The following is a 23,098-nucleotide window of genomic DNA, read 5'->3' on the forward strand; positions in this document are numbered from 1 at the left end:
ATTTTAGGTATTGAACATGTACTTTGTTAGGTACGTATACTATAAGATTTATAAATCAATACGTATATGGTTTTATGTATGTGGTACTTTAAGGGACTTCTTAGGGTTTTGGTGATGTAAGTAGCATCATTACATGAATTAATGGAGAAGTCTGAGGTTCAAAATGTGAGTAGACCCCTTTATTGGTTTATAGGAATTTTAAATTAGCTATTTAATGCTGTTGATTTTTTGTGCTGTTAATGGTCTGAAGAAGCCATGGTTATGGTGAAAGCGCTTACCAGTTTTTAACTGTATTAAAGGTTTGCTATTCTATGATTGCTGTGCGTCATGTTTTCGCTTACATTTGCTGGATATTTAGGAGTATGGATTAGAAATGACTCTGTGGTGGTAGATAAGGATATGTGGGAAGAGACTAAACAGAAGATAATACAAAAATTGAGAAACTAAGTTTTGTCATATGGGTATAGATACTAAGATACAAGCCATTAAAATGTTTTTAGTCCCTTTAGTCTTATACACAGGTCAGGCATACTTTTATCAACCTGAGGAGAAGTTGCAAATAGCAATTAAAAAAGAGTTGAAGGATTTTATCTGGGAAGGGAAGAAAACAAGGGTCAAGTGGGATAAGACGATTCTACCAACAGAACAAGGTGGACTAGGATTACCTAATTTGAGGGGGTATTTTAGAGCAACACAGTTAAGGCTCTTGTACATAGCAGAGGCAGAAAACTATAATTCGAAGTGGAAAGCAATGATGCTGACACAGGGAGGAAGCTTGAGAAATAGGGAGAGATTGAGATTTTGGATGCAGACTCTTAAGGAGAGCAAACAAAATCATGCATAGTATTATATTCATAAGGGAGTATTCTAAGAACCAAACCAGCACAAGAATGGAGAAAAGAGATTTTGCCAATAGGGTTGACTGTGGTCAGGGGTAGAGATGATAAGCAAGAGGGGGCTGGAATTTATTGGATAAATCTGGCAAAGGAACCAAGGTATTGGGAGCAAATAACTAGAAAGGGAAATGTAATAGAATGGGAAGAGGCCAAAAATGTGTTTGGACTGCAGGTTAGAGATTGCCTTCCCTATCAAGGATTGATATCAGAGTATAGGCAAAGGGAAAGAAATTGGGGGGCTCCTAAATGAAAGAACAGCACTAGTAGAGTTTTTAATAGAATCTAGAACAGAAACTGCTGTTAAAAAAGGAATAATTAGTAAAACATAAAGTACGGCATGATAATTATCAGAATCAATCAGAGGAGCTTGGAAAGGATTGGGAAGAGATTGGATAAGCAATTCACAGAGACATTGGGGGGATATATATGTATATCTCCCAAATATGCAACAAAGTGTAGAGGATTTAGGATCTTTTCTTGGAAATGTTTACATAGGTATTTTTATACCCAAGCAGACTCCAAAGAATTTTTCCTCAGGTGGATAGCAAATGTTGGAGGTGTGACGGGCAATAAAGAGGTAGCTGGGAACATATTTATGTTCCTCGTATTTCACTGTTTCAGTCATCACACTTGGGTTGTCTGGCTGCAGGTAGCCCTCAGTTGGCCCGAATACCAGAGTCTTGGGATTTCTGCTTTGGATGCTGTCGCCTCTTCCATGACGTTAGGTAGTCAGGGGTATAAAACAAACTGCCGAAGCCATTACATTAGTCTTTCTTGCCGAGAAGGAGCCCGAAGCAGAAGCAGTTCGCAAGTGCCAGTTGGCCGCTACCTGAAATTTTCATTTTTCGAGTTTCAAATATGGAGTCTTCTAAAGCTAAGTATACCCCGTTGGGGATCCTTTTTTCTTGCTCTAACCAATGTCAGAAAAAGTTAACAATTGTCTTGCCTGTGGAAAGCAAATACCTCACAGAGATTTTCATTCTTACTGTGTCACCTGCTTAGGCCCAGACCCTTGCTGTCAGTTTTGTGCCTTGTTTAACGCCCAAACCATTCATCGTCAGGTTATCTTTGTCACTAAATTCTTTCGCTCTCGTTCTCCATATTCCGAAATGACTTCAATAAGCCATCCGACTACCAATCTTCTGAAAAAACGTAAAGATAAAGACAAAGACAGACCGCATATGTCCAAAACTGCAGACAATGCTTCCGTTAAGCTAGTCGCCAGTCCGCTGGTACTCGGTGAGGTGCATTTGCAGCCCCTGATGCCTGCTTCTACAGATTCGCAGGCCTCTGCTGAGACCCATTCGGAGACTGGTATACCGCGAGATGCTTCTTCGACTATGGAAGCTGCGGATGTCTCTACCTTGGATGGGTCCGGAGCCGCTGTGCAGGCACCAGCTTCTGAAGGTGTATTTTGACCTACCGATGTTCAAATTAAACCAACAACTTCGTTTTTAGCTAAAACTACTGAGTTTCTCATGCCCAGAGTACGCACTACGCCTAGAATACCGATGACCAAAGCGCATGCTCAAGCTCCCATGCCACAAAAACAAATGCCTAGAATGGCTGAAGACCTTATTACCCTAATTAGGGGAAGCCAGCCTTCCCCTGCAAAGAGACAAAGAATTGAGTTTCATTCTGATTCTACAGACCAGGAGTCCGATGACACTGACCCTTCTGATTACCAGGACACATCAACCTATGAGGATTCAGATGCAGAGAAATCCATTCCCTCTGCCTCCCCTTCAGAGGATTTTTCTTTTGGTGAAACCTTGTATAGTTTGAGAGAGCATTTCCGCTGGGAATGCCAGGACTATCCTCAGTCCAAAAAGAGACTCAGAGAATGTTTAGAGTTGCCTCAGCACAGGCCTCTAGCTAATACCCCCTGTCCTGGATGTTGTAGATGATGTCTTCATGGAATCCAATCTTACTCCAGACACTTTACCACCGGCCCCTAGAAATCCTGACAGGTACTACAGAGTACCTGATTCTCACAAATTTCTGTCTAAGAATCCTACTGCGGATCCAGAGCCTATTTCCCAGGGACCTAACGATATTAAGGCTACTTACAGGCAAAAACCCTACCCCTTCAGACAGGGATTCCAGAGCTTTAGACAGATGAGGTAAGAAGGTATATACCTCTGCACCTCTTGCCATCAGGCATTGAATTGCCATTTTCACATGTTGAAGTACCAGCAACATATTATGGAACTAATTAAACAAAAAATGGTGTTACTTCCTGATTGTGCAGAAAATAAAGATTTACAATAGTTAATGCATTCTGCAAACCAAGTTAGTAAGCATACTTTGCAGTGTGGCTTTGATGCCCTAGAAGCATCTTGCATGGCTGCAGTCACTGGGTCTGTTGTGAGAAGGCATGCTTGGCTGAAGGAACAAACCTTGCCAGATCATGTCAAATCAAAATTACTAGACGCTCCTTTAAATAAGGACCGTTTGTTTGGCACCAAAGCAGAAGAAGTTCTTAAAAAGATGGAAGAAAAAGCTAAATCTGTGCAAACTGTTAAAGAATTCTTACAAGTGCAACCACTTAGATTCAGTAGGCATTGGCCTTCTAAAAACTGGTCCTTTCCAGCCCCTTCCAGGCCTTCAGTCCAAACCCAGGGGAAACGGACCACCCAGACTACAGTTTCAGGGTATGCAGAGATCTAAACAATGGAGTGCCCCCACCTCAAAAACAGGGAGTGGTATGCGACCCCCTTATGGAAAAAGTTCACAATGACCTTTCAGTTGTCCCAGTCCTGCCCACTTACTTGCGCCCCTAGGAGGAAAACTTGCCCTTCATGCAAAAAACTCTGTCCATTACTCAGGACCAATGGGTCCTAAACATTGTATCCCAGGGGTACAAATTCTACTTCCATTCACTGCCACCCCCAAGCGGGTTTCCAGACCTTCCTCCAAACCAGTGGGAAAAGGTTCAAAAGCAAGTACTTTCCCTGCTCAATATCCACTAGAACAAAGGTGACAGAGTTTCTACTCCAGACTGTTCCTGGTGCCCAGAAAAGAGGGCTCTTGGCGCCCAATCCTGGATCTGTCAATTCTCAACACCTTTCTGGTGGTCCCAAAATTCAAAATGCTACCCTGCAACAGCTTCTCCCTATGCTAGCCAAGGATGGCTGTTTAGTCACCCTGGACATAAAAGAAGCTAGTGTATCTGCACATCCCCATAAGGGAGTCTTGCAGAAATTATCTACGCTTCAGGGCAGATGCTATGCACTATCAATTCTCTGCACTTCCCTTTGGCTTATCTGCTGCGCCCAGAGTATTCACAAAGTGCCTGGCTCCAGCCATTGCATACTGCAGGCAGAGAAATATCCAAATTTTCCCATACTTGGACGATTGCCTGATTCAGGCACACAGTCAGGAATTGCTACTTCAACACCTGGCATTTGTAAAAAGACTCCTAACTTAATTGGAGTACACCATCAATGAAAAGAAATCACAACTGGTGCCCAGTCAAAAAATTGTATTCCTGGGAGCAAACTTGAACACAACTTCCCAGATGGCATTTCTCACTCCAGAAAAACAGGTCTATTTGACCAACTACTTCAAACAAATGGCCGCCAAAACGCAGCTATCTGCAAGGAAAATACTGCAAGCCCTAGGGTTCATTGCCTCATGAATTCTGCTAATTCCATATGCCAGACTACATATGAGGAAACTTCAATGGTACTTAAAAAAATCTTTGATGCCAACATTCTCAGGACCTGGAAACAGTCATGCCCATCATACGTTGTCTAAGGGCAGAGTTCCTTTGGTGGGCAGAAGCATGCAACGACAACAGGGGACTGCCTTTCACTCAACCCCTCACCACCCAAACCCTGACAACAGACACAGACTTTGCATGGGGGGCTCACATGGCAGGCGAATGCATTCAGGGCAAGTGGAGCCCAGGACAAATTCTCCTGCACATCAATCAAAAGGAGTTTCTAGCTGTACAGAACGCTCTGACAGCCTTCAAATACCTAATCCTTCCAGGACAGCTGCTGATAAAGACAGACAACACCACAGTTATGTGGTACGTAAACAAGCAGGGGAGAACCCGTTCTTACCCACTCTGAAGGTTGGCCATGACCCTGTGGAACACAGCCTTGAGCAACCAAGTGCATCTCCAAGCTGAATTCCTGCCATGCAAACAAAATTCACAGGCAGACGACTTAAGCAGAAATCTCCTAGACCCACACCAGTGGAAATTGGAGCCCAGCACCTTCAACCTTCTAATCCAGCGGTGGGGGACACCGGAAGTGGACCTCTTTGCCTCCCCCAAGAACTACCAGTTGAGCAAATTCTGCACCAGGAACCCTCACAGCAGGGCCTGGAAGGTGGATGCCCTATCCTTCAAATGGAAAAACCTCTCAATTTATGTCTTTCCCCCCTCTGCCCCACCTCTCAAAAGTACTACTCAAGATCAAACAGGACAGGCCAAGGGCAATTCTTATTGCCCCAGACCGACCACGCCAGCACTGGTACCCACTCTTACACAGTCTGACAACAGTGCCACCCTGGCACCTTCACCAGATGCCTTCCCTGTTGACTCAGCAGGAGGGACAGATTTTGCATCCACAGTTGCAAATCCTAAACCTTGCAGCCTGGCTTATCCTCTGAATACTCACAAAATATTAGTAAGAGTCACAAGTTTTCAATCATAAGACACAGAAGTTCATCACAAACGCCACCTTTAATGAACGAAGCTTTCGGGTTCTCTACCCTTCATCAGCATATACAATCACTTTTCAACTACATTTATATAGAGGTTAAATTAAAGTCACATGATAATACCAGCCACTAAAAACACACTATTAAAATTTGCACAATGCTGTGTAGATTTAAAATAATATCAACCATTATGTTCAACTATTAAATGTTACACACCAATATTCTTACAAATTGTCAAAATAATGAATAAAATCTACTCAAAATATGCATATAAAAACTATTAATAAATCATTTTATCATAAATTGTCATGCTGTCGTTTAACCAATATGGGTTTTATACTGATGGCATTATTAAGGCCAGGACTAACGTCAGCCTGCAGTCTTATTATCCACTGTAGTTCCTTAATTTCTAATGCATTGTTTAAATCACCACTTCTTACACCCAAATCTACCGTGTCTATACATCTAAATTTAAATCTATGCGTTGTATTCTCCATGATGTGCTTATACAGAGCATTTGTTTGAACTTTTCTATTAATTTCTGACTTATGCTCGACAACACGATCTTTCAATCTTCTTGTTGTCTTGCCCACATAGAATTTTTCACAACAATTACAAGTAGCAAGGTACACAAGTTGGGATGTATTACAAGTGGCTTTACATTTGAAAACATAGCTAACATTACTTACTGGATGCCTAAAGAATTCATTTGCTTCTAAAATATCGCCACAGCAGCTACAATTATAACATTTAAAAGTTCCTAACCCAGTCTGTGTTAGGCACACTTGTTTATTGAAATCCTTGTAACACAAAATACTTTTTAACGATTGTTGATTCCTATAGGCAAAACTAGGTTTTGGTCCTACTATTTTTTGTATTTCAGGCATTGCCATTAAGATCGGCCAGTTTTTTTCTATAATTTTACAAATTCTGTAACTATATCCATTGTATGTAGTTACATATCTAATTTTATCCTGTTTTATTTTTACTTGTGCTTCTAACTGAACTGATGTCTCTGATGCCACAAAATTAAATGCAGGTTTATATTCTTGTTTTCTACCCTTATTTACTTCCTCAATGCATTTTTCTATCATAAGCTCTGAGTACCCTCCATTTTTAAATTCTTGCTTCATTTCTTTTATTTCATTTATGTACAAGTCATTTTCAGTTGTCAGTCTACTCACTCTAATGAGTTGTGACTTGACTATCCCTCCAAAAATATGTGTTGGGTGCATACTGGTTCTCTTTAGATACCTCATCACTTGTACATCTTTTTTATGTATCATTGTTTCAAGTTTTTGATCTTTTTTATAGATCTTTACATCTAAATATATTATACTTTGGGTTGAATAATTCATCTTGAATTTAAAAAATGGTGTTGTACTATTCAAGTAGGATAGGTAGGTGTTTAACTCATATTCCGTCCCTTGCCAGACAAAAAAACAATCATCAACAAACCTTGCATAACATTTTACATATTTGTTTAAATCATTTGAATCATTTAATACATAATTCTTTTCCCAATAATAGAGAACTATATTGGCAAAAGTATTTGCCACGGATGTCCCCATGGCTACACCGGTTAGTTGCCTATACGGTACACCATCAAAGATAAACACATTTTTTGTTAACACCAAGTCTAATCTTTGGTATTCCGTAAATCTGCGGTATCCTGGGACATGGGACAGAAAAATAATTCTAGTGATATTTGCTCATTTAGTTGCATTTCATATATCTGCATGTTAACCTGCATTATCTGTTTTTTCACCTCCAAAAATGAAATTTTTTGAAATGTTGTAGCATCAGAAAGAAATGTATTAAATACATTCATATAATGTGCACGGTCCATTATCACAGTTGCCCCACCCTTATCTGCCTGCTTAATTATTATCTCATTGTTATTTTTTAAAAATGTCAGAGTTTTATACTCATTATACGTCAGATTATACTTCTTTTCACTCCTCTCAGAATACATTGCCCTTAGCTCTATTTCCACTATATTCATAAATGCTATTATCACGGGTGATAACTGTGGGACAAATACACTCAATTTCTTATAAGATTTACGGAATACCAAAGATACATAAGTCGCTGTTAAATCCCCCACTGAGACCAATTGTCTCGGGAAAAGGATGGGTAACAGAACCCATTTCTAAGTATTTGCAAAAAGAGTTATCTAAGCTTTTATCTCACTGCACCACTGTCATAAAGGACACTATACATTTCCTACATAGACTAAGTGAATGGTATATGAATGCAAAAGAAAATAGTATATTTGTAACACTGGACGTGGAATCGTTATTTACAGTAATACCTATTGACTATGGTGTGGAAGCTGTGAGGATGCTTTTACTGATGTATTCTGTAGTTCAGCCCAGTGAAATTGAAAATTTATGTTCACTATTAGACTTGGTGTTAACAAAAAATGTGTTTATCTTTGATGGTGTACCGTATAGGCAACTAACCGGTGTAGCCATGGGGACATCCGTGGCAAATACTTTTGCCAATATAGTTCTCTATTATTGGGAAAAGAATTATGTATTAAATGATTCAAATGATTTAAACAAATATGTAAAATGTTATGCAAGGTTTGTTGATGATTGTTTTTTTGTCTGGCAAGGGACGGAATATGAGTTAAACACCTACCTATCCTACTTGAATAGTACAACACCATTTTTTAAATTCAAGATGAATTATTCAACCCAAAGTATAATATATTTAGATGTAAAGATCTATAAAAAAGATCAAAAACTTGAAACAATGATACATAAAAAAGATGTACAAGTGATGAGGTATCTAAAGAGAACCAGTATGCACCCAACACATATTTTTGGAGGGATAGTCAAGTCACAACTCAGAGTGAGTAGACTGACAACTGAAAATGACTTGTACATAAATGAAATAAAAGAAATGAAGCAAGAATTTAAAAATGGAGGGTACTCAGAGCTTATGATAGAAAAATGCATTGAGGAAGTAAATAAGGGTAGAAAACAAGAATATAAACCTGCATTTAATTTTGTGGCATCAGAGACATCAGTTCAGTTAGAAGCACAAGTAAAAATAAAACAGGATAAAATTAGATATGTAACTACATACAATGGATATAGTTACAGAATTTGTAAAATTATAGAAAAAAACTGGCCGATCTTAATGGCAATGCCTGAAATACAAAAAATAGTAGGACCAAAACCTAGTTTTGCCTATAGGAATCAACAATCGTTAAAAAGTATTTTGTGTTACAAGGATTTCAATAAACAAGTGTGCCTAACACACAGACTAGGTTAGGAACTTTTAAATGTTATAATTGTAGCTGCTGTGGCGATATTTTAGAAGCAAATGAATTCTTTAGGCATCCAGTAAGTAATGTTAGCTATGTTTTCAAATGTAAAGCCACTTGTAATACATCCCAACTTGTGTACCTTGCTACTTGTAATTGTTGTGAAAAATTCTATGTGGGCAAGACAACAAGAAGATTGAAAGATCGTGTTGTCGAGCATAAGTCAGAAATTAATAGAAAAGTTCAAACAAATGCTCTGTATAAGCACATCATGGAGAATACAACGCATAGATTTAAATTTAGATGTATAGACACGGTAGATTTGGGTGTAAGAAGTGGTGATTTAAACAATGCATTAGAAATTAAGGAACTACAGTGGATAATAAGACTGCAGGCTGACGTTAGTCCTGGCCTTAACAATGCCATCAGTATAAAACCCATATTGGTTAAACGACAGCATGACAATTTATGATAAAATGATTTATTAATAGTTTTTATATTCATATTTTGAGTAGATTTTATTCATTATTTTGACAATTTGTAAGAATATTGGTGTGTAACATTTAATAGTTGAACATAATGGTTGATATTATTTTAAATCTACACAGCATTGTGCAAATTTTAATAGTGTGTTTTTAGTGGCTGGTATTATCATGTGACTTTAATTTAACCTCTATATAAATGTAGTTGAAAAGTGATTGTATATGCTGATGAAGGGTAGAGAACCCGAAAGCTTCGTTCATTAAAGGTGTCGTTTGTGATGAACTTCTGTGTCTTATGATTATCCTCTGAATACACCACCAGCAACCCTCAGCAAACAGGTGCTGGATGTTATTTGTGAGGCCAGAAGGCCTAGTACTAGAAAATCCTATGCTGAAAAGTGGAAAATATATTGTTCTTGGAATCAGTCTCAAGGAAAGGACATAGCAGTGCCCTCCTTACCTCAAATCCTGGATTACCTAGCAGAGCTAGTCCACAAAGGCTTGTCCATCTCCTCCATTAAGATTCATGCCTCTGCCATCTCAGCTCATTATAATACTGAGCCACCTCTATTTTCTCACCCTCTCATCAAACAGTTCCTGAGAGGGGCTAACAATTTAAGGCCCCCTAGGAGAGCACCCATCCATGCCTGGGACCTTAGCTTTGTACTCCAAAAGCTCACGCTTCCCCCTTTTGAACCTGCTGCTTCAGCAGAGTTAAAATTCCTCTCTTGGAAAACAGCCTTGCTTTTAGCCATAACTTCAGCAAGAAGAGTGTCCGAGTTACAGGCACTAATGGCTGTGGAACCCTTCATTATTTTCCATGCTGACGGGGTTTCCCTCAGGACTAACCTGTCCTTTATGCCTAAGGTGGTGTCCAGTGTGGTTTTAAACCAATCCATCCATTTGCCAACCTTCTTCCCTAATCTTTAGAATAAAGGGGAAAGTATCCTGCACTCCTTGGACGTGCACATGCACAGAGAGCTTAGGTTCTACCTTGACAGGACTAAACCTTTCAGAAAGTCTGACCAGCTGCTAGTCAGCTTTGCTACAGGGGCAGAGTGTAAGGCCATTTCAAAGCATACCACTTCCAAATGGGTAGCACACTTCATCCATTTCTGCTACAAGCACCATGGAAAACCTATCCCACAGGGGATCAGAACACATTCCACTAGGGCTACTTCCACCTCTACAGCATTTCTCAGGGGAGTCCCTACCAGGGACATTCTGGAAGCTGCAACCTGGAGTTCTGTACACACCTTCACCAAGCATTACCACTTAACTATTTTTTGTAAATCCAGAGCTGGATTTGCTACAGAAGTCTTACAAGACCTGCTAGCCAACCCTAACACTTTTTGACTGCCTCCACCCTTTCTCAGCTTGGGAATCAACCCAAGTGTGATGACTGCAACAGTGAAACACAATGAACATAGTACAGTCGTGTACACTTACAATAAATGTAGATGTTCAAGTGTATTCACTGTTGCAGCCCTGGTTTCCCTCCCTCCAGCCCCCTGGTTTTCTCTGTCCTTCTACCTATCCTCTCTATGGTGAGTGGTATTTACGTTTTACTGGTGGTGTTCCACATCATATACTAGCTTCCTATTTGGGGGGCTCCTGACATTTGGGACAAGAAAAACTGATGTAATGGCGTTGGCTGCCTGTTTTATACCCCTGACGTCATTGAAGAGGCGACAGCATCCGACGTAGAAATCCCAAGACTCTGGTATTCGGGCCGACTGAGGGCTACCTGCAGGCAGATAATCCAGATATGATGACTGCAACAGTGAATACACTCGAACATCTACATTTATGGTAAGTGTACACAACTGTACTTTTGGAGATGTGATGAGCTGGCGGACTTTTGACATTCCCTGCGGGCCACGCTGTCAGAGATGCTGAGTGAGCAGATTGGACTGTGGAGATGATGTTTTTGAGTGATGCTACAGAATCAAAACTGCCTAAACATAGTAAAGCCTTGCCGAGTCTAATTAGGGTGGCTGCCAAAAAAGCAATTAGTAGAAAATGGAACTCAGTCTAGACCAACTTTACTAGCAGTAGTGAGTATAGTAACAGAGATAAAAGCAACTAGAATTGGGATCTTTAGAAAAGGGATGACACAAACAAAATGGGAATTTGTGGGAACAGGATATGCAGAGTAGGAACGAGGTTTGAGGCAGGATTTGAATGATCTACGTAATGCTTAAGTGACAATGACTGGAAGGTTTATACGTGATTTATAATGTTTACAACTACAGTTGTTTCAATGTTGTCTGTGATGTAAATTGTTTGCAACTAAAGTGATATCATTTTGTATGTTTTTCATTTATATAAATGTAAGATTGCCTTTGTCATATGCGGAAACTTAAAGATGTTGGAAAAAAAGGCTGAATGTGTAGGATGTGAGAAATGCATGAGGTTTGCCTACTTGCATGTGAATTGGAATGGTCTTTGCAAATTGCTCCTGATGTGTAGAAGTATTAGCCATCTTGTCATGACCATTCTTTCGTGGACCTTTCCTGAATGAGTTTGCTGATTTGACCAATTTATACTTCAGTGGGAGCCCTTCTACTGTATGTTGAGAGCGTTAGCATGGTTCAGTGTTTTATTCTTCTGCGCTGCTGAATGTGCTAACTTGCGCAACCCCAGACAAGACAGAGTTGAAAGGAGAATTGCAGTCAACTACTTTAACATCGGGGATCTGAAAGAATGTCTGTGGTAACTATAGAGCCTGTATACTTGCATCCAAGTTGGAATTGAGAGAAGGAGCATTAACTTCTTGATTGGCCATTCCTGAGTAAGATTACTGACTGGCTGATTCCTGCTTTGGCTTGAGCTGGCACCATTCTGGTATGTATTGATAACAGTAGCACTACACACACTTATGGGCTGCTAAACATTGCCTGACCTTGCATAACACCAGAAAAGACAAGAATTGAAAGAAAATGCACAACTTTTTGACATTTGTGACTGGAGAAATGCCCGAGAGGACGACTGGGACCTGCTTAGATGCGTCTTGGATTTCGATTGTGCTTGCTCATTGCTCTTAGTGAGACTTTGAGCATTAACTGTCTTGCCCTGGGCATTTCTGTTGTGGGTTGTTGCTGAGTGAGTTTGCTGATAGTTTCCAACCAAAGCAGAAATCAAACATTTAGCTGCACGCTGATAACAGTGCAGCTTAGTGCTGTAGTCTTCTGGGACTGCTGAATCCTGTGCTGTCTTGAGTAACTCCAGACAAGGAGAGGAGAAAGAACTACTATGAACTCTTCAAGCATTTGAGATCATAGCTTCATTACATGCAGTAGTGCAGATTCATTTTTGTATTACCAGAGATGCCTTAAATAGGTCTACTTCTGCAGTAGTGGTCAACTGATAAGTCCTTATCTCTTTCCATATCCTCTAGTGTCCAGGTATAGAAAAACTGTTGGTCTATTGATAGAAAACATAAAGACACTTGAATGTAGACATGATGCAAATACTGATGAAATCATGCCAACTCGATTAATTGCAAAACTTATTTTGGTCCAGTAACTGCGCTGGTGGTGCTGCGGTAGCGTTGTCGCCCCACAGTAAGACGTTGTCCTGTTCGATTCTCAGCTAAAGTGTCTTCTGTGTGGAGACATCCATGAATGGGCGTACCTTTGTTGAAGGTTGTGCGTCAGGCCTGGCAATTCGGCACGTAAAAATTTACTGCCAATTATTAGCGGACTGGAGTTCCGCTGTGGCGACCCGTAACCGGGAAAAGCCGAAAGATACAACAACATTTTGGTCCAGTAAAAGATACTGCATCACATCTGTGTTTTCTTTATCAAGCTAATGTCTCTCTCTCTCTCTCTCTCTCTGTATAGGTACGACAGTTGTGTAGCAGTCTGCCTCCAAGATAACATGACAGTATTTAATTTTTTCTTGTTTGACCTCTGATTCTACATACAATACTTAAATGAGTATTGACTTAAATTCTACTTTACTTTGTTAAAGTGCTCATGGCACATTTTTCTTTTGCATTTTTCTGACTGTGTTAAATTGGTCCCAGTGTTTACACTGCTGGTCTGTACTCTGATTAAATTGCTCTGTTGTGTTCAGTATTCTGATCCTGTGTGTTAACTATTTTGCTGTACTGACAATAATTATATTTGTATGCTTAAAATGTTGCTAAATGTTCCTGTTACTTAGTATTCTAGCTGAATTATTCTAGCTGAATTTTTCTTTACCTTGCTTGCTTCATTGGTTTCTTCAGATTTATCTTTAACTGGCAAATACTGTTTGTTCTTTTTGTCATACATCAGTATTTCTTTGAATTACAGTACTTTAATTGTAGCATTGTTTCACCTGCTGAGTTAGTGATTGCCTGTTTAGCTGAAGCTGCTTTGTAGATGTACTAGTTTGCTTGACTTGCTATAGTCCACAGTTTATAACCCCTCTTTCTGAAGTTTTTGTTGATTTGTGATGCCGACATTGCTATATGAGCTATTGTTTGCTTAATCTGTAGAGTTCATAATCTGCTTGACAATACTTCTAATAATACTTTTAATAGTGGTCAATCCTCAAGTTATTTCAACTCGTGTATTGTACTTGAATTTTTACTAGGCTAACTGGTTGTCTAGCCAGCATAGTTATGGTTCACTTTACATTGCTGTAGTCTTACTGAGCATATTATGCAAATGTTATGGTATTGAAGTGGCTGAAAACACTGGAAGCATGAGCCGCAAAGCATAATAGAAAATTATGACGTCTACATCACATGGGATCACCGATTACCAACAGTTCAAAAGATTGATGCTAGAAAACTGGATATAGTGGTCCATGAAAAGAAGACAAAAGTAGTACTGATCATTGAAATTGCCACACCCAGTGACTACAGTGTCTTGCATAGAGAGAGACACAAAGTCATAAATTATCAGGATCTGCAGGCAGAAACAAGAGCAATTTGGAAGAAAGATAACCAGACAGTTCCAATAAAAGTAGGAGCAATGGGTCTTATAAAAAAGAATCTACAATCATATTTAGAAATGTTACTAATACATGTTACCCCATGCGAATTGCAGGAGGAGTCATTACTGGGCACACAACGGTTGCTGCGAAGAACACTTCTGGCTGACATCAAAGATTGAAACAATACTAATTTCATGAACTTCAATTGTACTTTGACTTAGGAATGTGGTCCATTCCCTTCATGGTATTATTAACCCAAAAAACTTGGAGAAATTAAAAAAAAACATATTCTGTCTACAGCCATTGGTTTTCCTAGCTTTATTATAAGTAGCCATTACTGCTGTTTTACCTGTATTGTATCTAAAACACTTTGCTTATGCAGTTGATTAACAGAAACTAAGCAAACTGTACATAGCCTGTGTGGCTAACAGAAACAAAACAGACTGCAACCATGGATAACAACAAGTCACAGTGATTTTTAGTGTGTTGACCATATTTTTGCTTTGTTTTGCATTTATTTTATGTTGGTATGTCACTGTCAGTAATCTTGTACCGTTATTAGCTGAATCACTATTACTGTCCTCATAGCACTTAATATTCCTAGTGCCCTACTTGTTGCTGCTGTTTGATTTGTACACCCAGTTGTCCTAACTCCTTTATTGTATTATAATCCATTAATTACCTCAATTAAAACTTTACCTATTAAATTAATATTACATAATCCTTTTGAATTCTGCCTGTTCTAGTTCCTTGTTTGACCAGCCTACTTGCACTTGGCACCTTAAGACAGTATTTCAACTGGCAACTATTAAAAATGTGTTTCACAACGCCAATGCCCAAAATGTGGAGCTGGAATGATCAGGCATCTAGATTTACATAAACTAAGTACAAAATTGTCATTTCTCAGAATATTCTCATTTCTCTGAGGTTTGTCAATCTCTGAGTTGATATATAGAAGTTCAGGGGGATGTGCACGGTGCTTTTTGCCTCCCAACATTTCAGTAGAGAGAAGCAGTAACTGCTTTGTGCTTTCTGGTAATCCATTACTCTTAGCAAGTAGAGATACTGTCTGTGAACGGTACAAATATTTATGAAACTGAAGGCCAACCTTTTGCTATCTACTAGTATTGGTAAACATCCTAGTTGTACCCTATATGATTCCAACATTAGGCCAACTTATACTGAGGTTACTAAATCTTTATGTGAAGCTCCTTACTGTCATATACATGCTGTGGATCCACAGCTACATCCTCACCACACTCTGGAAAACGTAGCCAGTATTGCAGGTCGACACCCATAAGGCTGCCAAAACCTGCAGCTTTACATGGAAAAGTTCTACTTAGCAGGTGTAGTTAACATAAAGTTTTTACCCTCACTGGGTTGAATTAGGTAGAGGTGACAACTGCTTGTCAGGTGCCAGAATTCACAATGTGACTTGGAGCCCTCAGAATCTTCCAAACTAAATACAGTATCATGGTTGCCTTAGCAGAGGTGACCAATCTTAACCACTCTTCTCTTGGGGAGATCCAGAGAGACATGATAGATCTTCAATGCATATATTTGAGGCTGGCAAAACTCTGATCTTTTTTTTTTTTTTTTTTTTTTTTAAATACCTTTGTTGAATTATCACTCAAGACACTGGCAAACACATGCATATTAAAGAGGACGAACATATTAACATGTTCCTAGTTAACAAACATTATACATCACAAACATTATACATCACATTTTTTGTATAACTATCATCAATCCAATATTTCATACATTAGTTGATCCCTGCCTTCCCTTAACTCTCACCAGAAACATCATTCTGCATCTATTCCCACAGTTTTCCATTTTTCCTATGTAATTTTTTCCTACCCTTTTCTAAAGCACCCTCTTCCAGTTCTTTATTTCTGTTGTAATATCTAGTACTTGAAATACAGTTGGCTTAAACTTAGATTTCCATTTTTTAGTAATTGCTTTTTTGGCAGGCAGTATAATTAAACCTAACAAGGTCTTACAGTGTCTAGGCAATTCAGACCCTGTATACCAGCTCAACAAATCATTCAGACTGCCCTCCAGACTTCAGTCTGGGCAAGGGAGTATTCAAGATTCTGGGTCCCATGGCATCCATGATTTTCCTGTTATCTCTTGCAAGACTCCAAATGAGAAAGATACAGTTGTATCTGAAATCTCTTTGTTCCCAGCATCAATGCCCATTGTCTTTTCAAATTCAAGTTCTGGGATATGTGAAAAGAGAAATCATTTTGTGGAGACATCAGATTTCTCAGAATCCAGGTATCCCATTCTCCTCTACAGCTCATTTACCACCGACACTTGCTTGTGGAATAATGTTGATGCTTATAAAAGTGCAAGGTCTTGGGGGCAAAAAGCAGATAAGAACACACAAACATAAGCGATGCTAGCTCTTAAAATGCTGTCAACTCTGTGAATCAGCTGTGGTCCCCTGGACCTCTTGAAATGTTTGCATTCAGCAGCACAGTGATGTGGTACATAAGCAAGGGAGAACCAGATCTTGCCCCTTTGCAGACTAGCCATGTTTAGCACAGGATGTAGCCTGACAGTACAGTCTCAGTCTACAGGCATCTTACAGTCAGAGCAAAACTGCGTGGCTCATAAGCTGAGGAGGACTAGGGCAGACCATCATAAATGGAAACTGAGTCGGGGGGTCTTTAGGGACTTCAGGTAGAATTTTTGTCTCCAACTGGGAAAATTTGTTCCAGGACTCTGCGAAAAGCAGATGCCTTTTCTTTTCTTTGGACAGGAATGTTCCTGAATGCTTTTCTACCCTTTCCATTGATGTCCAGGCTACTTATAAAGACTCAGAAGGATTCAGCAAAGATTATTGTGGTGACTCCCTTTGTCCCAGACTGTTGCAGTAAAAACGTATGGGTTGTTCTTGCTGAAGTAGCCCTTGATTGGCCCTAATACTAAAGATTTAACTACCTCTTCCTGGGGGCTGGTGGATGCCCTGCACCTGACATCAGGATGTCTGCGTATAAGGGTAGCCAGCCAGCACCATCTTGCAGCTCATTCTTGCCACTGGAGCTCGAAACATCTGTATTCATAGACTGCATTAGTCATTCTGAAGACCAGTGTGCATCTTAAAGCTAAGTGCCTTGTCGGGAACCTTTATTTTTTTCTTCTTTCTCTGTTTTATTAGATGAGTTATAGGACAGATACTTATCTTGGTTGTGGAAAACAGATTCCACATATGGACTTTCATTCCCTTTGCCCTTGCTTTGGGCTGGAGCACGAAATTCCTAGTTGTCCCCATTGTGCTCATTTTAGCAATCTCACAATCCATCATAGGGCTGAATCCCTTGCAAAGTATATTGAAAAGGCAAAAAGGAGTTGTGGATCTTCACACACTATGCTATCCGCCTTTTTTCTGTTTTTGACCCAGAAACTTACGAGAGTGGCAGATGACACAGCTTTACCATTGTTCAGTCCCCCCAGACTTGTGATCGTCAGAGGACAGGAGATGCCTTTGCACTCCCTTTTGATTGAGGTAGTGTCTGAAACCACTGTAGTACCCTTTTGAGTCTGACATACCTCCTGGCTCATCTACATGTGCACAAGCTGAAAGACAAGGATTATAGTTTGATTCTGCGGTCACTGTGTAGGCCATGGCTTCTGACTCCCATGTTAGGTCATCAGATAGGGGAGGGTGGAATCATGAAAAATTCCAAGGGATTGTAGGCTGACCATTTGCAGGTTGCATTTACTAGCCTGTGTCCATGTCCTGGTCCTAGTACTTAAAATGCCACACCCAGAATCAAGCCCAACGCAAACCTTAAAGGGCTCTTTCTGGCATGATTAGGTTTCAGGCTCATAATCCCCACAGGTTTATCAGCCGGACCTACTAAAACTAGCTGAGGATTTGCTTCAGATTGTAGCTTCCAGACAGTATAATTCTACTAGACATCCTGCCCCTACAGAATCTGTTTCAGGAAAAGGAAGGAGGGATTCCCCCACTAGGAATCCTCAGATTTTTATGATTCAGATGAGGATGAGTTGGCTTATGTAGACCAGTTACAGGGTCATATGCTGATGCTGACTGTGAGGGCATCCTTGCCTCAGCCTCACCACCTGAGGACTTCCTCATTTTATGGAGTGTTTCCACAAAAGTAGAGCAATTCCATTAGGAAGCCCAGGATTATCCTCAGTCTAAGAAAATTTAATTATCCAGGTCCATTGATATCCCACCTTTGTGCAAGGGGATGACTGTTGCTGCTCTTAATTCACTAGGTACAAAACCTGTGCTGTAGACTGATGTTGAACATCTGTAGGGTGTCTGTTAAGTCATATTTCAGGCTAACCAGTAAGCATCTTATGTTAGCTTGTCCTGTAGAAGTAATGTTCTTGGCCTAGAGTTAGTGTCTTGAAGACTTGCTCTTGGGAGCTTTGTGGGGTTGTAGATGAGGATATGTGATCGAAGAATGGAGGGGGTGTGAAGTCTGAACCAAGTTTGTCTGCTTGAATATTGGATATGTCCTGTGGGTCAGAGTTTGTGATATCCTTTGCTAATAGCTCTTCACAGTGTGAGGCATTGTTTCTGTGATTTCTAACATACCCAAAGAAGGATTTGTAGTTATCCTTTGCCTGGGCGGATTGTCATATCTGGCTGTGGTTGATGTATAATGGTCTGGAGTTCCTTAAGTTTAACAAAAGTGTTTTTGGCACCTTGTGTGTATTAGCTTTTTTTTTTTCTGCTATTATACAGCTTGTTTATATTGTGGTTCCACTATATGGGTTAATTTTTAAATCTGGATCTGTATTAACATCTGAGAGGGGGACAGATACATCTGTGAATGTATGCAGCTATTTGTGTACATAGAATTTGACAGTAAATAACTTTGCATAAGCATTGGGGCTGTCAGGATGGAAGGGGCTTTGAATTTAGTCAGGTCATCATTTAGTTTTAGTAGGTTAGACTTGGCATAATCTCTGAATACTGAGGTATACTCACATGTGCTTTTGATTTGTGCCTTAATGTGAATGTGACTGATTTTGTGGTCTACTTTGACCAGGGAAGAAGCTGCAATTGGCCAAGAGTAAAGCAGTCTCATATTGGTAAGGAATAACTTCAGGTAAGGATTGAGGCCAGGATTTTATTGTTCCGGTTGGGGTGCAGATTAGTTAATTGAAGTCCAGAAATTTTTAGGAATATATGTTTGGGGATGTGCAAGTCTCCCTTTTAGTGGGAGGGGTGATTAAAGTCTCCTGTGAGAATGTTTTTTAGGCTTACTACATAGGTAGTTCATCCTGGTTGGGTAGGAGAAATGGACTGAGGGGAGGCAGAGAGAGTATTCCTGGTTAGTTATGAATATGATTAGGGGTTTTATTAGTAAGTTGGATATGGAGGAGTTGCAGGCCATTATTTTGCCAAACGGGTCTGGAACTATTTTTTTTTTTAAGAATATGAATAAACCTCTGCCTTTAATGCCTGAATGTGTGGTATGCATTGAAACCCTGAATTTTTGCTATGCAGTCATTGGTCTTGACTCAGGTCTCTGACAGTGCATATGTCAGTGTTTTCCAGGGTAATGATCTTTACAGGAGTTGAGTTTTTTGTTCAGGCTCATAGCACTGAGCAACAATATCTTGGTTATCCAGATTCTGTTTTATGCTAGAAGCTTTTGGAAAACTGTCATTGCCTGAAAAAAGCAATATGGTGGTAGACAGGGTTTTAGCTGATGTACAAAATGTATAATTCACAAATCAGAAGTCAAAGACCACACTTTTTATATGAAAGTCTCAACTTTCTTCATTTGAAAGCCTCATGAAACGTAGCTCATTGCCTTTTAACACACACACCGTCCTTTGTATAGTACATTGTCCATATTTGTACATATTTTTGGATATTGGTGTACCAGTTTGTTAGGCAATGCATCACTTTTTCTTGAATACACAAAAACATTGTTCTGTTCCAGCATAAAATGTATAAGATTAGTGCAGCTTTGAGTGAAAAAAAGACAGGGAAAAAAAATTAAATGCATTCAGTATATGTACTTTAAAACCCCCTTTTTAATTCATTTTTAAGCAAAGCCATTAACCTAGTGGAAGCATTCTCAATTCATTAAGCATTATGCAGTTTAAGATAGTTGTACTAAGGTAAAAAAATGCACATTAGTTTACAAGTACAATGTCTAAAGCCAGATAATACAAAAATATTTGTAATATTGTCTGAATATCAAAAAATATCAGAACTGCAAAATGTGCGATTTCATTATTTGAATTCATTTAAATGTCTTTTTTATTTTCTAGGATCAGAAAGAACAGTTTTGTTCTGTACTGATGACAGCAAGATTGTTGGGAAAGTTCTTGGGATTTATTATCTTCCTTCCATACCGTACAGTGGAGCCTCCCACTAAAGATGTACAAGCACCAGCGATTGCGGTTCGAAATAAGGCAAGATACTTCAGTGCTGGTAATGGGGACTTTGTGTGTGTGTGTTAAGGGTCAGAGCGAAAGCTTTTTCTTGTAAGAGTAATTTGGAAATAAAACAAGGTTTGCAGATTTCCCTAAAAAATTGGCAATTGTGATTTCATGGTGCTTTAAAGGAAATTTCTAAATTGATTGAGATTATTAGTAGTATTCCATCTTGGTATGTAGACTTTCTATAGTTGTTACAGGCTTGTGCACTTTATTAGCCCTGCAGTTTAATACTTGAGAGCAGGATATTGGAAAGTTATCAGTTGAGTTTTTGATGCTACTTGTTAGGCTCTTTGGTCTTTCTGTAATAAGATTGTCTAACAGAGACCAGAATTTAATTCTGATTTGTGTCCTTCTAAAGTGCTATTTTATACATGTATGCTTTTAAATATATTTGGGAGTTATACTTAGCATGCATGTTATGAATTAGGATTCATATTTTAGTTTTAATAGTTCTATTAAGAATAGTGCACTGTAAAATAGCCCCTTCCAGATTCACCCTGGAACAAGATTTAGAAGACTTCAGCTGTATGCTTGTTATCTTGCCGGTTTAAATTGCAGTGAGCAGTAAACTAAACTATGGTAAAGATAGATGAAGGCCTGACTGTGATCCATGTGATCTAAGTTTGAGTAGCCACTTGGGTGCTTATCTGCACAAGCTGAGAGGATTTGTGCACCCATCTTGGGGAGAGGGGAAGGGTCCCATCTCGTCTAGGCCACCCCTGAGACTGTCACTACTGGAAGTCAGGGATTGTGTTGTAAGGCTCGCGATCAAGGCAGGGATACCAGGGGAATTACCACCTAGCCCCTCGTGGCATAGAGGAGCACACTCAAATTGACATGGTGTGATAGGCAATCTCTGTGATGACATCATTGCCCAGGGGTAGGGGGATGTCCTTCAAGAATGCAACTGCAGTCCTTACATATGGGTTGTCCTGCCTCAGGCAGCCCTCGGTCGGACGGATTCCAAAGTCTGGGTCCGATGTCGGCTGATGTCGCCTCCTCCCCGACGTTAGAGTGGCAGGGGTATAAAAGTATCAGCCGATGCCATCTTCTTCAGTCTTTCTTGCCGTGCGGTGCCCGAAGCAGAAGCAGTTCGCAAGTGCCGGTCGGTCAGCTCCTGTGTTTTTCGTATCCGAAGTCATCAAAAAAGCTAAGTACCCTGTTGGGGATCTTTTTCTTGCCTCAGCCGATGTCAGAAAAAACTGAAAAAGTTAATAATTGTTTGTCTTGTGGTAAACAAATACCTCATAAGGATTTCCATTCTTACTGCCTCCCCTGCCTTGGCCCAGACCACGAAGTCTCGGCCTGTGCCGCCTCTGCTTGTTTCAATAAGCGCACACTCAGGCGCCGGGCAGAGTTTGCTGAAGACTTTTTTGGCGACAAATTCTCCTATACCATGCCGTCGGAACAACTGACAACTCATATTTCCAAAAAACGGAAGGACAGGGACCGACATCCTCGGCCCGCGACTTCCACCGACTCCACGCCAAAAATTACCTCGAGTGCATCGGTCTCCTCTGAGGCGGTTCTTCCACCACTCTGGACCGACGACACCGCTTTACCGATCACTCCGGCCCCGGAGCCTGCACCGGTGCCGGTGGTTGATTTTCCTCCAGATTCTGAAGCCCAGGATTTACCGGAGACCATACCAGTGGACAAGGTTACTCCAGCACGTGGGGCAGCTAGGCCCCCTATGTCTGTCTATCAAGGCCTACACATGTGCTAAGGCTGCTAGCCAGGCTAAGTCTCACCCTCCAAAAGCTCTGCCTCAGCCCCCTACTGATAAACAAATCATGTCTTTAGCTGCAGATTTAATTTCCTTAATCAGAGGCTCCCAGGCCCATCCTGAAATAGGATCTCAGCCACCTTCTGATAAAAGGCCCAGGGTTGAGCATACTGACACCCTTTCTTCAGATGAAGCCTCTGGTGACTCTGATCACTCAGATACCCAGGAAGAGTCCTTTCAGGCCTACGAGGATTCTGATGCGGAGGATTCTATCCCCTCTGCCTCCCCTCCTGAGGATATTTCTTTTGGGGAAGTTCTTCACTCCATGAGGGAGCACTTTCAGTGGCAAGGCCAGGAATACTCCGATTCCAGGAAGCGGCTTCGTATCTTCCTTAAGCTACCACAACACAGGCCTTTAGCTATTCCTCCAGTGCTTGATGTTCTGGATGATGTGTACTCAGATTCGAGTGCTTCTCCTGATTCTCTCCCTCCTGCTCCTGTCAAGCCGGACAGATACTACAGGGTTCCTGAAACTCATAAACATTTCTTTAAGGCCCATGCTGTTGATCTAGAAACAATTTCCCAGGGGCCAAAAGGGGTGACTACATCCACGGCCAAGAATCCCTTGCCCTCAGACAGGGAAGCTAGGTCCCTGGAGAGGTGGGGCAAA

At 40.3% G+C, this 23,098-nt stretch overlaps 1 protein-coding gene across 1 annotated transcript in view; it reads left to right on the top strand.

The window, feature by feature from the left end:
* Positions 1-23,098, top strand: part of CDAN1 (codanin 1) — a gene marked incomplete in the record, with an annotated part of 1,645,523 nt that overhangs the window by 866,491 nt on the left and 755,934 nt on the right. The window contains 1 exon segment of the mRNA XM_044074210.1: positions 20,532-20,675. Coding sequence (XP_043930145.1) covers positions 20,532-20,675 — 144 coding nt within the window.

This window comes from Protopterus annectens, chromosome 6.part0 (assembly GCF_019279795.1).
Source record: "Protopterus annectens isolate FY-2018-M chromosome 6.part0, PAN1.0, whole genome shotgun sequence".
NCBI classification, from domain to species: domain Eukaryota; kingdom Metazoa; phylum Chordata; order Ceratodontiformes; family Protopteridae; genus Protopterus; species Protopterus annectens.